The sequence below is a fragment of the Thunnus albacares genome, chromosome 19, assembly GCF_914725855.1.
Source record: "Thunnus albacares chromosome 19, fThuAlb1.1, whole genome shotgun sequence".
Taxonomy (NCBI): Eukaryota; Metazoa; Chordata; class Actinopteri; order Scombriformes; family Scombridae; genus Thunnus; species Thunnus albacares.
Genome location: NC_058124.1, coordinates 24,573,588 through 24,593,166, shown reverse-complemented (window position 1 = coordinate 24,593,166; position 19,579 = coordinate 24,573,588). Strand labels below are relative to the sequence as shown.

Sequence of the window (19,579 nt, the reverse complement as noted above, 5' to 3'; positions counted from 1 at the left end):
CATATACAGGCTCAAGTCCACAACATCTACTGAAGCATGTGTGATTTCCTACTAGAAGGTCTTGGAATGAGGAAACAAAAATAATTGATTTTTGTCTAAAAGTATCAAGTAGCAGAACGTGTGTACCAACACACACACACACACACACTCAAAGTGACTTCTCTCCTACCTCCTCTTCATCTATCAACATTGTTGATAGATGGAATTGTACTGCTGTGCTGCACTAATGCAGTGTTTCCATCATGGTAAATAACAGATATTATATAAGCAATAATGCACAATGACAAAATAAGAAGATAAAAGTGGAGGTAATGACCAGTGTTTTCTGTATCAGGAAACTATGGACTATATTATGGCTGTTATACCTTTACCACCAAGTTAGTTTATGTGTTTAAATTGTCGCACAAAGAACTTTGTCAAGATCTGTTGTCAGTTTAACACACAATTAGGTTTGTTTCTCGGACTAACAGAACATACTGAACAATTCATCTTTGTACAAAGCCCCAGTATCCCTTGACTTAATTTAAATATTCTTCAAAAACCATGGCTGCATATTATTAAACTAATGTTAGCAATTATAATATCCATGAGTAGTAACACATGCTATTGAGTCTAGTGACTAATCCTGAATAAAACTCTCCGTCAGTGGAATCTTCTGGAGCAGCTTCAGGATAGTAATGTTCAGTCCAGGATCAGGTTTAATCCATGTGTGTTAGTCAGGACTCCATCTCAATGTGTGTGTGTGTGTGTGTGTGTGTGTGTGTGTTCCTGCAACTAACATGAAGTCACAACACCTTCAACAGTGTAGATAAACTGTGTGCTGGTCTCAGTGGAGGCAGTGTGTCTCTGTGGTAAAGACAGGAAATGGACTCTGTTTCCCAGCAGTCTCTGCCTCTCTGTCTCTCTCTGAGTCGTCCACACTGTCCAGATGATGATTGGCTGTGAGTGGTTTCCATCCAGCCAATAACAGCAGAAGGTGTAGATCTTCTGTTTTGGTGTGTGTGGATCAGTGTGTCTCTGTGGTGAAGATGTGATATCAATGTCTGTGTCTCTGTCTCTCTCTCAGGTGTCCACATTTTACAGTACATGGCTGGCTGTGAATGGGATGATGAGACTGAAGAGGTTACTGGTTTTTATCAGATTGGTTACGATGGAGAAGACTTCTTAGTATGATTTGTATTGTATTTGATCTGAAGACACTGACATGGGTCGCTTCAAAACCACAAGCTGTCATCATAGAACACGAGTGGAATGGTGACAAAGCTAGATCAGACATATTCTCCACCAATACTTGTCCCCAGTGGCTGAAGACGTATTTGGACTATGAGAAGAACTCTCTGATGAGAACAGGTAGAATCACATGATGTGATGTAGTTCCATGGACACAATGATATTTATATGCTCTTCTGTTGATATTGTGCAGTAACACAATTGAAATGAGCCAAAATGGTGTTTGGTTTCTGTCTTTCTCTCTACCATTCCTTGTCTGTCTTTCTCTCTCTCTCCAGAGCTTCCCTCAGTGTCTCTCCTCCAGAAGACTCCCTCCTCTCCAGTCAGCTGCCACGCTACAGGTTTCTACCCTCACAGAGCCGAGATGTTCTGGAGGAAAGATGGAGAGGAGTTTCATGAGGACGTGGAACATGGAGAGATCCTCCCCAACCATGATGGATCCTTCCAGATGAGTGTTGACCTGAACCTTTCATCAGTCACACCTGAAGACTGGAGGAGGTACGACTGTGTGTTTAATCTCTCTGGTTTGAAGGATGACATTGTCACCAAACTGGACAAAACAGTGATCAGAACCAACTGGGGTAAGACTGGAATACTGACTTTACAATGTTTATTAAATGTATACATGTAATTTGCTGTGAACATTTAGAAGATGTTAAACCTGAGCTCTGATTTTACAATTTGAATGAGTTTGACACAATCTTGACTTTCTGGAGTTGAAGGTTAGTTAAGTCCAGGGTTAACGAACAAAACTGCTGTTCTCCTCATTCAAATAAATATTGTTTCTTACTTGTTACATTATGCACATGACCTACTAAAAATTACTTTAGTGAATGCAACAAAAAACAGTTCAAATCTAGTGGTGTGCCAGCAAATGATTAGGAGCACAGGTCTGTCACAAATCTAACCAAATTAAACATAAAATATAATTTCAGAAAAAAGAAATACAACATGCAAAATGCTAGACCACATTTTTACTTTACTTGTATTTTATTTATTGCACTGTCATGGGGTTACTCACAAGACAATCTACTGTTTGCATGTGAAAATAAGATTTATTAAACAGTAAGAACAAACTAGAACTGTTGCTGATCTGAGGAAACATGTGACCATGCAGGAGAGAGCAAGAGCTTTCAGGGAGGACAGGGTGATCAACTCAAAGATGACAGGATGAAAAACATAAAGAACAAAGCTTTAGTATTACAATAACAAAGACACAAAAGGTGTAATACAGCAAAGACAGGGAACAGGTACAACATAGACACAGGATGGACACACAGAGGTCTGAAGCACTAAGGTGGTTTTCACCTGCAGATGGTCATTGTATGAATTATTGTGATGCCAAATTAAACCATCACATCAACATGTCCAGTAACATTAATTTCACCTAGAAAGAGACATCATCTGCTTTTGGCAGTATAATTGAGCTGCTGTACTCATATTAACAACTCTGCACATCCTGGACAATAATAAGTTTCCTCAGTAGAAAACTCTCACAGGATTCCCAAACTGTCTGTGTGTCACGACGGGGAAAGTCCTGTGTTTTAAGGGGATGAAAATAAGAAACATGATCGTCAATAATGATGTATGATTATTATACATCAGTTTAGGTAATAATAGGTGAAAATACCAAAAGTACATTGGCATGCCCTTGATGCACTGTGAATGTTTTGTTCTGGTTCCAGTTTCTCCCTCAGAGTTTCCTGCTGGTCCTGTTATTGGAGGTGTTGTAGGACTGCTGCTGCTCCTGGCAGTCTGCATCACTGGAGTCTTCATCTGGAGAAGGAGAGATAATGGTGAGAGACAAACATACTTTTACCCATCATGAAGCCATTTTAACAACAAATAACAGTGTAACCTGGCTGATGTTCAGTAACTTGAAAAGCAGAAATAAGTGAAATTAATACAGTGTTTCTATAAAACGTTTATTAGTGTTTTCTTTGTTTGCTTTCATAAATTCTGACATTTTAAATTTTGAAGTATTGTAATCTCTCATCTGTATTTCAGGATTCAGTCCTGCAAACTGTGAGTATTATGTCAGTTTATCTCTCTCTCTCTGTACAAATAAATGCAGTTAATCGTTTGAATTGAATTACTGACATCTTGTTTTTCTTTTGTACCTTCAGACCCATCATCCTTTGAAATTTCTGAGGTCAAAGATGCAGCTCTTAACTGATCACAGTGAGTATTTCATCATGTCATCAACACTGTGCAGATACTGTATGAAGAATCTCTCCTTTGTTGTTCCTCCTGAAACTAGCTACAGTATACTGATATAATACTCTCATAAATATAATGAAAGTCTGTCTTTGTTAAAAAACTGTTTGGCTGATTTGGCAGAATTTCTGAGTCAAGTGATCCAGTATAGTTACAGGAAACAGCTGACACTGAGGTTTTAATGTAATACTGAGTGAATTTTTTTTATTTTGGACTGAAATCAAACATATATTTACTGTATAATATGACCACTAATAATTCCAGGTCCTTTTCTATTTGTTACTCTGTCTTTGCAGCTTTCCAGTAAAGATTTAGAGGAGAATAGTGAACTCAAATAAAGATGCTGTGGCTTCAATATTTTATTCTATTTTGCAACATAAATGTTCATTAACAAAACTTGTTTTAATGAATATTGAGATGTGACGTCACAGGACCCGTCAGAAAGTCACAGGATACATCAAACTAAAGTGTGAATTCATAGATCAGATTTATGAGTTTCAGGTCGTCAGTGGATGCAGTGAAGAATGATATCTGTGAAGATTATCTGAGAGCTGATAGAAGCATTAATGTTGATGTGAATCCTCCACTGCAGGAGTAACAACATCTGGAGAGAACTGATGCTGCTGTCCAGCTGTTTCCTCAAACCTTTGGTGGAGATGAATCACTGCAGCAGCTACCAGACACCAAAGAGCCACAACGTTACTCCAGTGGGGCATCTTTTGTCTTCAGATATCAAATTCATATCAGTTAGTCATGTGATGTACTGTCTTTGATGATGATTGGAGACATGCAGCACTTTAACCTCTGCTTCTAACGCTGGAGTCAAACCTAAAACTTTAAATGTTCAACTACTCATGCTTTCACTAATAATTAATTTGACAGTTTGCATTTTAGAAACACTAATGAAGATTCTGCACTAGGCCACGATTGCAAAAACACAGCTTTTGTTTCTCTCTTTGTTTCATTGTGATTACAGTTTGAACTCTGCATCTCAACATCTCTCACTTTAACCAAAGTATAAATATCTGAGTTATGTTTTAGTCTTCCAACACACATTGCTCCTCCACACCAAGTAACAGATGTAACTCTTTTTAAACATAAACTTGTAAATGTTTCCACAATTTTACACAATATAAATACATTTTTTAATCTTTAGATACTCCTCCTCTCATTGAAACTAGCATATTAAAGCAATAACACTTCTTAGAGCTTATATTTGTATCTTATACATTTGTCATCTTCACGTCCTGTATTTGTCATGCGGATGATAAATGTTAATGTCATTGTAACATTATTGTTAATGCTCATATTATTGGTGTTAGAGGATTAATGAGGGTTTTATCTGTGGTACTGATGGATGCACTTCATTTCATATTGTCAAACTGGAAAAACTGATTTGTCTACGTGACAGTATACGTCTTCTCTAAGGTCATGTGATCTGTTTTTGGCTAAATGTTTTTACCTCAGATAAAGTTTGTCTCCACATCTACAAGTTAATAATCAATTATGAATTGTTAATCAATCATCTTTTCACTGGTGAATGTAAAACATGATTTTTTGGATGTCACAGCTCTTATATGTGTCACATACATTAGGTGTAGAAATGATCTCCTGTCTGTACATGAGGTCAAATGAGAATTAGAAAAAATATTTTTTTACTTATCTTCTTTTTTTTATTTGGTGAACTTCATTTTGTCTAGTGGAGCTGCTACATTTTCTAGTGTCATTCTTGTTCAATTTATTTGATTAATAAATACAATTTTCCTGAAAACCTGCTTAAGAGGTCTTCTTGTTACATCATACCTGTGTCAACCTCAAATGTTCAGATGTGTAGGCTTAAAGGTTTCCTTCCAAGTTTTGGGAAACACTCTAGTGAAGCTTGTCCCTGACATCTAGAAAGCATGAGCTTACTTTTTAAAATGTTATCAGTTGTCAAAATGTGTGAGGATAAAAGAAAAAGTTTACACTACTACAGAGGAGTACACTGAACCTTGTGACTCAGAGTGTGTCTTTCCCTATATCACCACTAGAGAGCAACATAACTCTGAAATGTCTCAGCTGTGAGGTCACCACAGAGAAACAGCTGCCAGAGCATTTACACACCTCCAACATAACAAAGGGTTTCCTGACTTAGTTTTCAACAGTTAAAGCAAGATTCTTACAAACAGCCTGTTTCCATGAAAGATCAGACCAATACAATTAAAGTGAAAATTAAACTGTAACTTTTCAACCTTGTTACTGAAGGTTTAAACACTTGTAAATTATCATCAAATAAATGCAAAACATGTCTTTAATCAAAACTTAGCAACAGATATACAGCAAAGTACTTTTGGAAACGATCACCTGCATAGACCTCTGTACTGTAAGTGATGGTCATGATGTTTAGATGTCAGAAAGGAGGTTGGTAGTAAAATTCTTAACAGATAAATTCATACTGTTTTATTTCCTTAATGTCAGTGTTGTGTTGATGACAGCAGAAACTGTCATTCAGAAACCTTTAACACAATTGTTGCATCTACAGGAGGAAACAAACATCTCAGACAGTCTTCTTCACCACATCACATTTTGAAGTCGCCACAGTCAGGTTAATGATATAGTGTATATAAACCCTTAAAATCAGCACCTATTTGATGGCAAATGGAGATGGGATGAGGATTCTTGTCATGTTTGGTTTGATCTGGATGCTTAAAAACTGCAGGTCAAGTACGTTTTGGTTGGAAAGTTTGACCTCTTGATGTCAGTTTGTGTATTTCTGTGTGTTGGTCTTGCAATGAAGAGGTGACTCTTCCACATGTTCCTTGACATTTTCTAAAATGCAGCCTCACATAGGCTCCAGCCACAAATTCATGTAGGGAAATATTACTTTTAGGGAAAAAAATTAATTAAGTAAATTGCAACACTAAAGACATTTACCACAAAAATATCAGTAGTCTCAACTAAACAACCTACACCAAACACAGACTCACTGAGGGCTAAAAATCAGAGAACTACTAACCCAAAACAGATATAGAATAAATTAACATCATAAAAATTAGTCAAAAAGTCTTTTTTGGTTGGTATTTGTGACCTTGAAAAAGTCGCTTTTTCAGTAGTGATATTTATCTTAGTGCGGTGCAACACAATTGTATAAACCCTCTGGAACAATATGATTACAGTTTGTCTAAAAGGTTTAAAAAGAGTGTCAGTTTTGAACATCTCCACTTGGAGGATTAACCTGCTATTGGGCCCTGAGGTAAAGGTTTGTTGTTGGGCCCCTGTTGTCCCCCACTATATATGGCATAACTCTACAGCTGAAATGATTAGATGATTATTGATTAGTTGATTGACATAACGTTAATTGGCAACAATTTTGATAATTGATTGAACATTTAAGTAATTTTTTAACTAAATAAATTATAATTCTCTTGTACCAGCGTCTGAAATGTGAATATTTGCAATTCCACAGTTTCCAGTGACAGTAAACTCAACATCTTTAGGTCTTTGACTGTTGATCAGACAAAACAATTAATCTGAATATGTAATATGATATGCATTTTTCAAAAAATTATTTTCTGACATTTTAGACACTGAACAATCGATCAATGTTACGATGTTACAGTTTCATTTGGCAGGCACTTTTATCCAAAGAGACGTACACATGAGAGTTAATAAATCACAAGCAAGGATCTATTCAGGAGAGATCAAAGCGAGTTAAGTGCCATGTAAGTTCAGGTCCAATTGCAGTTCAGCACTCACCGCTGTGTGAATCATGATTAACTAGGTTACTCTTGTTGTATGCAAAGGTCATACCAGGATAATTCACCAGGATAATTCAAACCGAGATATGTGCAGTAGCCTATAGTATATGCCTGTGTAGCGATACGCATGGGCCCTCTCGGGTCGTACTAATCGAAGTAAAATAACTGATGTTCTGACACAGGCAATTCAGAATAGTTGTCCATTATAAATCCAGACAACTGTAAAAATCGCACCACTGAATCACCGAATGCACACTATTGTGAATCAGTGAACTTGTAGATCTTTTTTTTGTACTTTCAGCTGTCAAATATGTATAATTATTACATTTGCTCCAAGGGTAAAATGTGTGTCTGTATAGATTAGTGATAGTCAGTGAGCTGGACACCTTCACGCATCAGGTGCAATATGATACTGGTGTATTTTGGTCCCACCTTCCCAAACAACACATTATGACGCACAACAAAATTAAAACGGCGACTAGTTTGTCCACTGCAGTGGTCACTCAACAGGACTCCCCAAAAAGTCATGCCATGAAGACGATGGAGCTTGTTTTTCTGCTTATCTTCTTTCCGGTCACACTTTCAGGTAAGATTAACTTTAAAATGTGTTGTTTTTTTTTAACATTTAGTTGTCGAAAATTACTTGTTTGGTTTTAAGTGAGAGTGTAGAAGGCTTAGAGTGATACAGTTCACTTTCACTTTCAAATTGGGCACTTTTACGCCATTTACATCAAGCTTTACCTGTACCATTTTTGATAAGTCGTCCTTTGTAAAGGGTTTAATCAATGGCTTTAGCAATGGTAAATAAATTATTTACAAATCCTTTATAGACAGGCGCGTAATCACCGCGGGGGTATAACAAGACGCATACCCGCCATGGGTCTATTATTATTCAAGACTATTATTCAAGCAGTGTTCCAGTCTCAACATGCCAAATCAAAATGAATGCCATGTAATTAAACATTTTTTCTACTACTGTAGTTGTAACCACTGCTTCAGCTTACCATAAAATAATTACTGAGACCATATGAGTGTAACAACTGAGCAGAATTTATTTAGGGTCCCATGGCAGTTTACTACTTACATCCAGTTATTTGTATGAATTGCTGTACTGGAGCATAGCTATCCTTATTATACTGAAGATAATCACAGAGTATCTTTATCCTACTTCCTCACATACCTTATAGACATGAAATTAAAGGAAACTTACACTTCCATTAAAATGAAATGAATGGTTATAGATGCATAACAAATTGAACCCTGGTGGTCTATTACATAAACTGTTGAGATGTATCAATGAGATTAATTCATGTCTGAAACGTGTTGGATTAATCTGTGAATTTTACCAGTAATGTCGTTCAGGTGTCACTGACACTGAATATATTTTGCTGAAATAACAGTTTCTGTACAGTTCTTGTGTTCTGTATGTTGTTAACATCTGGCTGTGTGTCAGATTATTTCTTTTGACTTTATCAAATAGTGTCATTATTGACATGACCTAAATATAAAACATACAACTCTAACAGATTGTTTTAAATGTGTACTCATACTGTAACCTCAGATTACGAATAATATAATACATTAAAACAACATAATATTCACAGAACAAGAATTAAATTGAAATCTCAAAGCACAGACCTCAAGTATTACTTTAATAAAGGAGTCTTTACATTTTGTATCTGGATTTGTTTTAAGTACACAGCGAATGACATCGATGTTGTGGAAACTTGACTTTGTGGTAGCTGAGTTATTTAAAGAGCCTCTGCGTTGGCCCACCAGTTAAAATGAGGACCAGAGATGAGAGCCGTTCAACGGTTTACTGTTTTGTTCACAGGATTTCCACTTAAATAGTTGACTTTCACAGACGATTTAAAGGCTAAAAGGAAAATGAAAACAATAATCAGTAAACAAAAGTACTATAATAAATCTCAATCAAATCAAAGCACTTGTTTGGTTATTGAACACAGAAACAGCAATAACTACAATACACTTCCTTAACTTACACAAATTATGCATCTGGTGCGCAGTCAACAGGAGAAGGTAGCTGATATTACACAGAGGTCAGCATGCTGCAGCAGACAAAGGGAGAGACTGAGCCAGGCTTCTCATCAGTTCAGGTGTGGCCCGTTAGGTTGAGACTAAGTCCCGCCCACCTAGGACTGGGCAGGAAGGAGGATTTTCTACAAATGATTTAATGTTTCATAAGAAGACCTTTGTGACATTAACTGTGATTTCAAGGCAATATTCTTATTACATTTACACCTTCTGAGGGCCAGTGCTGTACTGTAGATCACCTGTGAGACCGACTCAGGTGTTGCAAGACAGGAATATAACATTAACTTATAATGTGAAAACTATAGGCTAGGTATAAATCATGGGCTATATCACATCTAGGTGTATTTTAAAACTACAGATATTTCAAAACTGTCTCAAACAAAAATGTATTAACACTTTAATAACTGCATGTGTGGAGTCTATGTGACACAAGAGGAGATACTTGAGTATGACCTTCTGCTTCAGACGATGTTGGTCTTTCATTAAGTGTAATGATTCTCACTTAGACTATTAACTGCAGCTTAATGTACCAGCATCATGTAGTAAAACACAATTTCACAGATATTTATCATATTGCAGTACCTGTTTTTAATTAGGCTTAGTTTTTGTTTACTGAATACTAATATTAAAAATACAACTTATTATTCATATAATCTTTAAACCAGTTGGTGTAACTTCTATTTCAGCCTTTATATTTCTCTTTTTAAATATAACTGTACATTTACTGCAGAACTTAACATACCTCAGATTTTGACATGTCTGTTCACTGCTGATTAATTATTGATTAAAGACAATAAATGATATTGATTAGTAAAGAGGCACATTGCATTAACAACAGAAAAGCAGTTCAAAGATATTTTCTTCAAATATGTTTTCATATGATGTGGCTTCTCCTATATTAGGACTAAATGTATAACCATTAGCTATAATAAGATATTTACCTCATTTTTTAGAGGAAATATCTCTATTTCTTACTCTATTTTGTAATTATGAGGTCTTTATCTTGTAATCATCTGACCTAGGCCTGATTTAGTTGGCTTTTGTTCCCTCTTGCTTTGAGGTTTTTGATACTGATGTCATTAAACATTATTCACTAAAGTCACATTTCTGAAATTATTTCATCAGATTTTTACAGTGTTTTGTTTTTTCCACCAGACCAACTAAATGCAGATCAGGTTTCTGGGCTCATATCATAGCAGCTTCCTACTGTACTAATAACTCATATTAATTATTATAATTATATACAGATTTTTTAAAAATGTGATTAATCAAATTAGATAATATAATAAAATAACATAATTTTTAAAGATTAAGATATTTTGTCACTATTCACGCAAAATAAGGCACAGTAAGGAAGACAGTGAATAGTTGTAATTCATATGCTTTTCTCACCATATGTTGTTCCACTTTCAGGAATCTCATATCAGTGTACAGATATTTATATCAAGATTTAACATTTTGATTAGATTTACACTTGAATGTATATGTAGTCATTACTAACCTTTTATAAAATGATGATCAGTAAGGAAAATAAAGCTGTCTTAGTCATTATGGCAAATGTGTCAACAAAAAATTGCCTATTAACATATCCAGAATTCATTTATGTTTTGAGTTGTGTTTTTGGCTGCCTGGCCAATGGAAGGTCAATATTCACTCTCCTTTTAGCTTTTGTTTAGTCTCAATCATTCCAAGTATAATATCTGGCTCTTAGGTTGGTAGATGTTCTACTTTCATCACCAGCTCATCACTAACTTTGTGTATCTAAGGTTTCATGCTGGGCAAAATATTTAATGTAATTAAATGTTATTATCACAAGTATAGATAAATGCATGATTATAAAAAAATGAACTTAAAAACCCTTAAAACTTCTTTCTCTTACAGTGAAACACTCGCTGAAGTTTCTCGTCACAATGTCCTCTGGAGTCAAAAACTTCCCAGATTTTGAGGTTGTTGGGATGGTTGATGAAGTTCAATGGGTTTACTATGACAGCATCATTAACACAGTGGAAGGCAAACAGGACTGGTCACAAAAAATGTTTGAAGATGATCCACAACACTTGGAGTGGTACACTCAGAAGTGTTTATTACACCAAAATAAATACAAAGCTCACGCTGACATTTTGAAGCAGCAACTGAACCAAACTGAAGGTAAGTAAAAATACTGTAAAAATGTAAAGTTGTGTTTTTTGTCAAATAGCAAACAGATATAGTTGCATTATAAAAATACATGTTTACATGTCCAAACACATACACAGTTTACTAAATGTGCATATATTCTTCCCTCATATCTCTCCCTCTATTACCAGCCATGTAATGTGAGGGACTCTTTCAAAATGTGTCGTCAATATTAATATTATATATATCTTCCCTGGTAGCTATGTGCTGAATTCACTGAAAAACTGAGCAAAAGGGTTCTACATTTGAATCTTTGTGTGTGTGTGTGTGTGTGTGTGTGTGTGTGTGTGTGTGTGTGTGTGTATGTGTTGCCCTTCTTGTCAAGTTTGGTTTGATCTAGATGCTTAAAAACTGCAGGTCAAGTACATTTTGGTTGGAAAGTTTGACCCCTTGATGTCAGTTTGTGTATTTCTGTGTGTTGGTCTTGCAATGAAGAGGTGACTCTTCCACATGTTCCTTGACATTTTCTAAACTGCAGCCTCACATAGGCTCCAGCCACCTGCAACCCTCTGTGGGATCTCACTCTGCTCTCTCTCTCAGGTGTCCACATCTTCCAGATGATGGATGGCTGTGAATGGGATGATGAGACTGGAGAGGCTAATGGTTTTGCTCAGTATGGTTATGATGGAGAAGACTTCTTAGCATTTGACCTGAAGACACTAACATGGATCGCTCTAAAACCACAAGCTGTCATCACCAAACACAAGCGAGACAGAGATAGAGCTCTCAGTGAAAGGTGGAACTACTTCCTCACCCAGCAGTGCCCTGAGTTATTGAAGAAGTATTTGGACCTTGGGAAGAGCTCTCTGCTGAGAACAGGTAGAATCACATGACCTGATGTAGTTTCATGGACACAACAATATTTAAATGCATCTTCTGTTTCTAACCTCCCTCCCTCAACCCTCACCATTTATCTCTCCAGAGTTTCCCTCAGTGTCTCTCCTCCAGAAGACTCCCTCCTCTCCAGTCAGCTGCCACGCTACAGGTTTCCACCCTCACAGAGCCGAGATGTTCTGGAGGAAAGATGGAGAGGAGCTTCATGAGGACGTGGAACATGGAGAGATCCTCCCCAACCATGAGGGATCCTTCCAGATGAGTGTTGACCTGAACCTTTCATCAGTCACACCTGAAGACTGGAGGAGGTACGAATGTGTGTTTCATCTCTCTGGTGCAAAGAACGACATCGTCACCAAACTGGACAAAGCAGTGATCAGAACCAACTGGGGTAAGACTGGAATACTGACTTTACTATGTTTATTTAATGTATACATGTAATTTGTCATGAACATTTAGAAGATGTTAAACCTGAGCTCTGATTTTACAATTTGAATGAGTTCGAAACAATTTTCACTTTCTGGAGCTGAAGGTTAGTTAATTACAGGGTTAACAAACAAAACTGCTATTCTGTTCATTAAAATAAATATTGTTTCTTACTTGTTACATTATGCACATGACCTACTTAAAATTACTTTAGTGAATGCAACAAAAAACAGTTCAAATCTAGTGGTGTGCCAGCAAATGATTAGGAGCACAGGTCTGTCACAAATGTAACCAAATTAAACATAAAACATAATTTCAGAAAAAAGAAACACAACATGCAAAATGCTAGACCACATTTTTACTTTACTTGTATTTTATTTATTGCACTGTCATGGGATTACTCACAAGACAATCTACTGTTTGTATGTGAAAATAAGATTTATTAAAACAAGTAAGAACAAACTAGAACTGTTGCTGATCTGAGGAAACATGTGACCATGCAGGAGAGAGCAAGAGCTTTCAGGGAGGACAGGGTGATCAACTCAAAGATGACAGGATGAAAAACATAAAGAACAAAGCTTTAGTATTACAATAACAAAGACACAAAAGGTGTAATACAACAAAGACAGGGAACAGGTACAACATAGACACAGGATGGACACACAGAGGTCTGAAGCACTAAGGTGGTTTTTACCTGCAGATGATCATTGTATGAATTATTGTGATGCCAAATTAAACCATCACATCAACATGTCCAGTAACATTAATTTCACCTAGAAAGAGACATCATCTGCTTTTGGCAGTATAATTGAGCTGCTGTACTCATATTAACAACTCTGCACATCCTGGACAATAATAAGTTTCCTCAGTAGAAAACTCAAACTGTCTGTGTGTCATGACAGGGAAAGTCCTGTGTCTTAAGGGGATGAAAGCAACAAATGTGGCTGTAAATAATGTTGTATGATTATCATACATTGTTGTAGGTGAAAATACCAGAAGTACATTGGCATGCACTTGATGCACTGTGAATGTTTTGTTTTGGTTCCAGTTTCTCCCTCAGAGTTCCCTGCTGGTCCTGTTATTGGAGGTGTTGTAGGACTGCTGCTGCTCCTGGCAGTCTGCATCACTGGAGTCTTCATCTGGAGAAGGAGAGATAATGGTGAGAGACAAACATACTTTTACTCATCATCAAGTCATTTTAACAACAAATAACAGTGTAACCTGGCTGATGTTCAGTAACTTAAAAAGCAGAAATCAGTGGAATTAATACAGTGTTTCTATAAAAGATTTATTAGTGTTTTCTTTGTTTGCTTTCATAAATTCTGACATTTTAAATTTTGAAATATTGTAATCTCTCATCTGTATTTCAGGATTCAGTCCTGCAAACTGTGAGTATTATGTCAGTTTATTTCTCTCTCTCTGTACAAATAAATGCAGTTAATAGTTTGAATTGAATTACTGACACCTTGTTTTTCTTTTATAGCTTCAGACCCATCATCCTTTGAAATTTCTGAGATCAAAGATGCAGCTCTTAACTGATCACAGTGAGTATTTCATCATGTCATCAACACTGTGCAGATACTGTATGAAGAATCTCTCTGTTGCTCCTCCTGAAACTAGCTACAGTATACTGATATAATACTCTCATAAATATACTGAAAGTCTGTCTTTGTTAAAAAACTGTTTTTTCTGATTTGACAGAATTTCTCAGTCAAGTGATCCAGTATCATTGCAGGAAACAGGTGACACTGAGGTTTTAATGTAATACTGATTCATTTTTTTATATTTTGGACTAAAATCAAACATACATATAATATGACCACTAATAAGTCCAGGTTCCTTTCTATTCGTAACTCCGTGAATTCATCGATCAGATTTATGAGTTTCAGGTCGTCAGTGGATGCAGTGAAGAATGATATCTGTGAAGATTATCTGAGAGCTGATAGAAGCATTAATGTTGATGTGAATCCTCCACTGCAGGAGTAACAACATCTGGAGAGAACTGATGCTGCTGTCCAGCTGTTTCCTCAAACCTTTGGTGGAGATGAATCACTGCAGCAGCTACCAGACACCAAAGAGCCACAACGTTACTCCAGTGGGGCATCTTTTGTCTTCAGATATCAAATTCATATCAGTTAGTCATGTGATGTACTGTCTTTGATGATGATAAGCATTAAGTCAAGTTATGGGAGACATAATGATACTCAGCACTTTAACCTCTGCTTCTAACGCTGGAGTCAAACCTAAAACTTTAAATGTTCAACTACTCATGCTTTCACTAACAATTAGTTTGACAGTTTCATTTCAGAAACACTAATGAAGATTCTGCACTAGGCCACGATTGAAAAAACTTAGTTTTTGTTCCTCTGCTTGTTTAATTGTGGGGGTGGCTAGGAGGTCCACTAATTGGAAAATCAGCGGCTCATCTCCCAGCTCCTCCAGTCTGCATGTCGATGTGTCCTTGGGCAAGATACTTAACATCAAATTGCTCCTAACACTTTTTAGAGCTTATATTTGTATCTTATACATTTGTCATCTTCACATGTCCTGTATTTGTCGTGTGGCTGATAAATGTTGATGTCATTGTAAGGTTTTTGTTAATGCTCAGATTATTGGTGTTGGAGGATTAATTAAGGTTTCTCTGACACTTAATTAATCTGACAGATGTACTTTATTGCAAAAATGGCTAACTTGATTATACATATACACACACACACACACACACATACACATACACATACCACATATTTTGGTTTGTTGATGAAGAAGTATACTGATCATTGTGACTCAGAGTGTGTCTTTCCCTCTCAGCTGTGAGGTCACCACAGAGAAACAGCTGCCAGAGCGTTTCAACACCAACATAACTGTAGCGACTACTGGCAACAACGTAAAAGTCGCTGAGAGGCTGAGGTAGGGCCTTGTTTGCCGTTTGTCCGACACGCTACCAAAAAGATTCGCTGAGATCAAAACTGTAGGTTTAATAACTTTTATTAATGAAAGTGATCAACTTATTATAACTTGCACAAAATATAGGCTACTCAAAATAATCACAGCGATCAGGTGTAAACTGCGTTCAGGTGTAAAACAGCGGTCAACAAAAAATACGACGACCCACTCACCCTCTGTCTCTTACCAGCTGGCATGCAGGTGAACAGGTGCTTAAATTAACTATAGGATACCACCGCCCATATCCATGTGACCTGATTATCAATCCCAGTGATCGTGCAATAATAAACAAACCAAAATAACCCAAAATATAAAACAAAAGAATTACTACTTTGCAATTCATTCAATTAATCCATTCATGGCTCCTACAATAACAAAGAGTTTTCAACAGTTAAAGCAAAATTCTTACAAACAGCCTGTTTCCATGGAAGATCAGAACAATACAATTAAAGTGAAAACTAAAATTAAACTGTAGGACTAAATAACTTTCCCACTGTGTTATATTTTCAACAGATCAACAATAGGAGACAGTTAAAATTTCTGGACAGGCTAACAGATCAATATTGTCTTATTTCACTAATATCAGTGTTGTGTTGATGTCAGCAGAAACTGTCATTCATGTTGTTCAGAAATTTTTAATGCAGTTGTTGCATCTGTCAGTGAAAACAAACATCTCAGAAAGTCTTGGACTTCACCACTTCCTCTTGAAGTCCCCACAGTCAGGTTAATGATATAAAGTTTAACTCAGCTCAGATGTCAAATGAAGATGAGAAATCATTCATATTACAAAATGTCAAACACACATAAAATGTGCAAATGGTAGGGAGAGAAAAAAAACAAACAAAAAAAACAAAAAACAAACAAAAAAACCACACTTCTATGCACTCAATGCACTCTAATCATTGCCTTGTTGCACTGCCTGTTGGCATCTACGTCCTGTCAGGCCCAAACTTAAGCTTTATGACACTTACTGGTGTTGTTGTCTCCTGACTAGATCCCTGCTTGTGTTGTATCAGTCTCATATGTAAGTCGCTTTGGATAAAAGCGTCTGCTAAATGAAAAATGTAAATTTAAATGTAAATGTAAATGGATTTACGTAACATATTACCTAAATAAGTTTGGTAAATTGGATCAATAAAGACATTCACCACAAAAACATCAAAACTACCTAGTGTGAGATGGAGAACATGTCTGGACCAGACAACCTACACCAAACACAGACACACTGAAGGCTTTTCAGTATAAAAACAGAGGCGTCAAGACAAAAACTTACTGACAGAGACAGACAGACATATAATTACATTACTGCAGAAAACTACAACCCCATGATTGTGACACATAAAAACATAACTACATAAAAATGATCTTCATAAAAACATGTTTTTTGTGTGTGTTGGTGTTAGTTGTTAGTGATACACCAGTGTGATACACTGGATCAATATCTGCACTGATATTGATCTTATTCAATGCAATGCAACACAATTTTATAAACCTTCTGGAACAATATAATTAAGATTTGTCTGAAAAGTGTAAAGAGTGTCAGTTTTGAACATCTCAACATGTAGTGAAGTTATGTGTAGCTACAGCCTCATGTTATCATACAGAAGAATAGAAGAATGAACCTACTCAGTGAGGTTTCCAGATGTTTAACTGAAATACAGATAGAAGTACTGGTAGTGGATGGGCACTCTGTATCAGCCAATATCCTGAGTTTAGGTATCAGAAATGGCATCAGGAGATTAAAAGTAGGATTACTCCATCAATAGTTATATAAATCACTTGCACCCAAGATCAACACACAAAGAGACAGAACCTGTACAGAGTACCTGGAGGAATGAAAAAACAAATTGCTCTGATAAATAGTTTCAATTTATCCTAAACTTGAATATGTTTCTCTATGTCTCTGTCCTCTGTTTACAAAATGTTACCAAATCATGAATATTTAAACTATTTTGTTGGTAATGTGACGGCTCCTCTGCTTTGCTTGCTGCTGCTGTGCTCTGTTTGCAGGGGCGGAAACCTGAGGGCAGGCTGATTAACATGATGGGACACACCTGGGCCAGATGTGCCTCATGTATATATATAAGCTGGAGAAGCTGCCAGTTCAGTCTCTCTCTTCACTCCTGCATAGTTGTTTTTCCTTTGTTCCACCCTACAACACCCGTACAGCATACACTCACCCATCCACTCCCTACATCACTGATCTTACAGACTCACCCCACCAATTTGTTACTTTGGGTTTGTTTTGATTACTTTGTTTTAATTAAAATTACTTTTTTAAATATGGAATACCTGTTTGACTTCCCTTTTTTGCCACAGTCCAGAGCTGTGACTAATCTTTGTGTATTTTAAGTGTGTGTACAGATAGTTTGGCTTTTTATTTGTTGAGGCTTCATGATGAATACCTGAGGTGCAACTCATAAAAAAGGAAAGATTAAAAATAAATACAAAATTTGTATATTTTTAATGTGCAGATAATTTTGTGTGTATGTGATTAACATGCAACGTTTTCTCTTTTATTCTCAGCACATCCATACAATGTTCTTCAAAATATTTGTTTATAATTTTATCTCATGTAAATGTTGCAGCCTGGTTGCCAGAATAAAACGTTGGCATTGTACGTTTCTGCAAACCACAGAAACGTTGAATATCTACGTTTCAACACGTGAAACACGTAGCATGTTAACATTTCAACAAAACGTATCATATCAAAATATCAGCTGACTTTCCTATCAGGAGGAGGAGGGGTCGGTGGATGGATAGTAAGTTTCCTCGACCATCTCGAAACCAATGCCCATTTCCCTTTTATTTTCGACAAAGCTGGGTGTTTTTAGTGAGACATCGGAACATTTTCAGCCGTTTTTATTTTATTTTTTATTTTATTTTAAGCCAAACCATGATCTTTTCCTAACCCCAACCAAGTGGTCTTTGTGGCTAAACCTAACCAGACCTTAACCACAGCGCTGTCACACCATAAAACATCATTATTCAACGGATAGAAATGTTAATATGATACGTTCTGTAAAAAAGGTTGATATGTTAAATATTACACGTGTTGAAATATAAATAAATATAAATATAAATAAATATAAATAGACAAATAAATATGTATTCAATGTTTCTGTGGTTGGGTTCCACAGTATAGATTAGTTATAGTCAGTGGGCTGGAGGCTTTCACGCGTCAGGCGCAATATGATACTGGTGGCCTAGTTTGGTCCCTCCTTTCCACACAACACACGAAGACGCACAACAACATTAACACGACTGTTTGTGTACTGCAGTGGTCACTCAGCTCCCAAAAAAGTCATGCCGTGAAGACGATGGAGCTTGTTTTTCTGCTGATCTTCTTTCCTTTCACACTTTCAGGTGAGATTAATTTTAAAAAATGTAAAAGGCGTAGCAATTACACACGATTCACTTTCACTTTCATATTGGGCACCTGTACGCAGTTTAGATCAAGCTTTACATGTACCATTTTTGATAAGTTGTCCATTATAAAAGGTTTAATCAATGGCTTTAGCAAGGGACAGGCGCGTAATCGCCGCGGAGGAGGAGGAGGCGGTGGGTGGTTGGGTGTTATGATGCAGCACATAACGGGACGCATACCTCCCATGGGTGCGCACACATCGTTCTGTTGAACACAAACAACCAGTCCAAAGTTTAAACACACCCTCCCATTCTGACTAGTACTTATTTTGCTTTTTTTATTTATTTCTAGTAGCTATCACATAACCTGTTGAGATGTCAGTCGAAATACAGCTATTAATGAGATAAATTCAGGACTGAAATATTTTGAATTAATCTATGATGATGTTCAGGTGTCACTGAAGCTGAATAGATCCGGGATTTTGCAGAAATAATCTGTGTGTCAGATTATTTCCTTTGACTTTATTAAATAGTGTCATTGATTGAAATGAACTAAAAAATAAAAGATAACACTGTAACAGATTGTTTTAAAA

General features: G+C 36.5%; 1 protein-coding gene, 2 long non-coding RNA genes and 1 pseudogene across 4 annotated transcripts; 3 read left to right on the top strand and 1 right to left on the bottom strand.

The window, feature by feature from the left end:
- Window positions 1-19,579, top strand: part of LOC122969385 — a 32,067-nt pseudogene that overhangs the window by 3,592 nt on the left and 8,896 nt on the right.
- LOC122969396 lies at window positions 2,916-4,237 on the top strand. The gene is made up of 4 exons (XR_006399009.1): window positions 2,916-3,026; window positions 3,238-3,255; window positions 3,357-3,411; window positions 4,040-4,237. It is a non-coding gene; the product is annotated as an uncharacterized LOC122969396 (long non-coding RNA).
- Window positions 7,645-14,885, top strand: LOC122969374 (major histocompatibility complex class I-related gene protein-like). 2 transcript variants are annotated; one of them, XM_044335002.1, is made up of 8 exons: window positions 7,645-7,770; window positions 11,121-11,387; window positions 11,955-12,233; window positions 12,337-12,639; window positions 13,735-13,833; window positions 14,045-14,062; window positions 14,158-14,218; window positions 14,655-14,885. In XM_044335002.1, exons 1-7 carry the CDS (start codon window positions 7,716-7,718, stop codon window positions 14,211-14,213), a joined length of 1,077 nt encoding a protein of 358 aa, XP_044190937.1. In that variant the 5' UTR covers window positions 7,645-7,715; the 3' UTR covers window positions 14,214-14,218; window positions 14,655-14,885. The 2 variants fall into 2 exon arrangements, with proteins under 2 accessions (XP_044190937.1, XP_044190936.1); XM_044335001.1 differs by having other exon boundaries at window positions 13,723-13,833.
- Window positions 8,820-9,824, bottom strand: LOC122969400. The gene is made up of 2 exons (XR_006399013.1): window positions 9,188-9,824; window positions 8,820-9,060 (listed from the first exon to the last, which is right to left on the bottom strand). It is a non-coding gene; the product is annotated as an uncharacterized LOC122969400 (long non-coding RNA).

Bases quoted from the DNA above. Each gene is read 5' to 3' on its own strand.
- LOC122969374 (XM_044335001.1), top strand. From the start codon at position 7,716: ATGAAGACGATGGAGCTTGTTTTTCTGCTTATCTTCTTTCCGGTCACA. The intron at 7,771-11,120 runs GTAAGATTAACT...TTTCTCTTACAG, and splicing joins CTTTCCGGTCACACTTTCAG to TGAAACACTCGCTGAAGTTT. The intron at 11,388-11,954 runs GTAAGTAAAAAT...TCTCTCTCTCAG, and splicing joins GCAACTGAACCAAACTGAAG to GTGTCCACATCTTCCAGATG.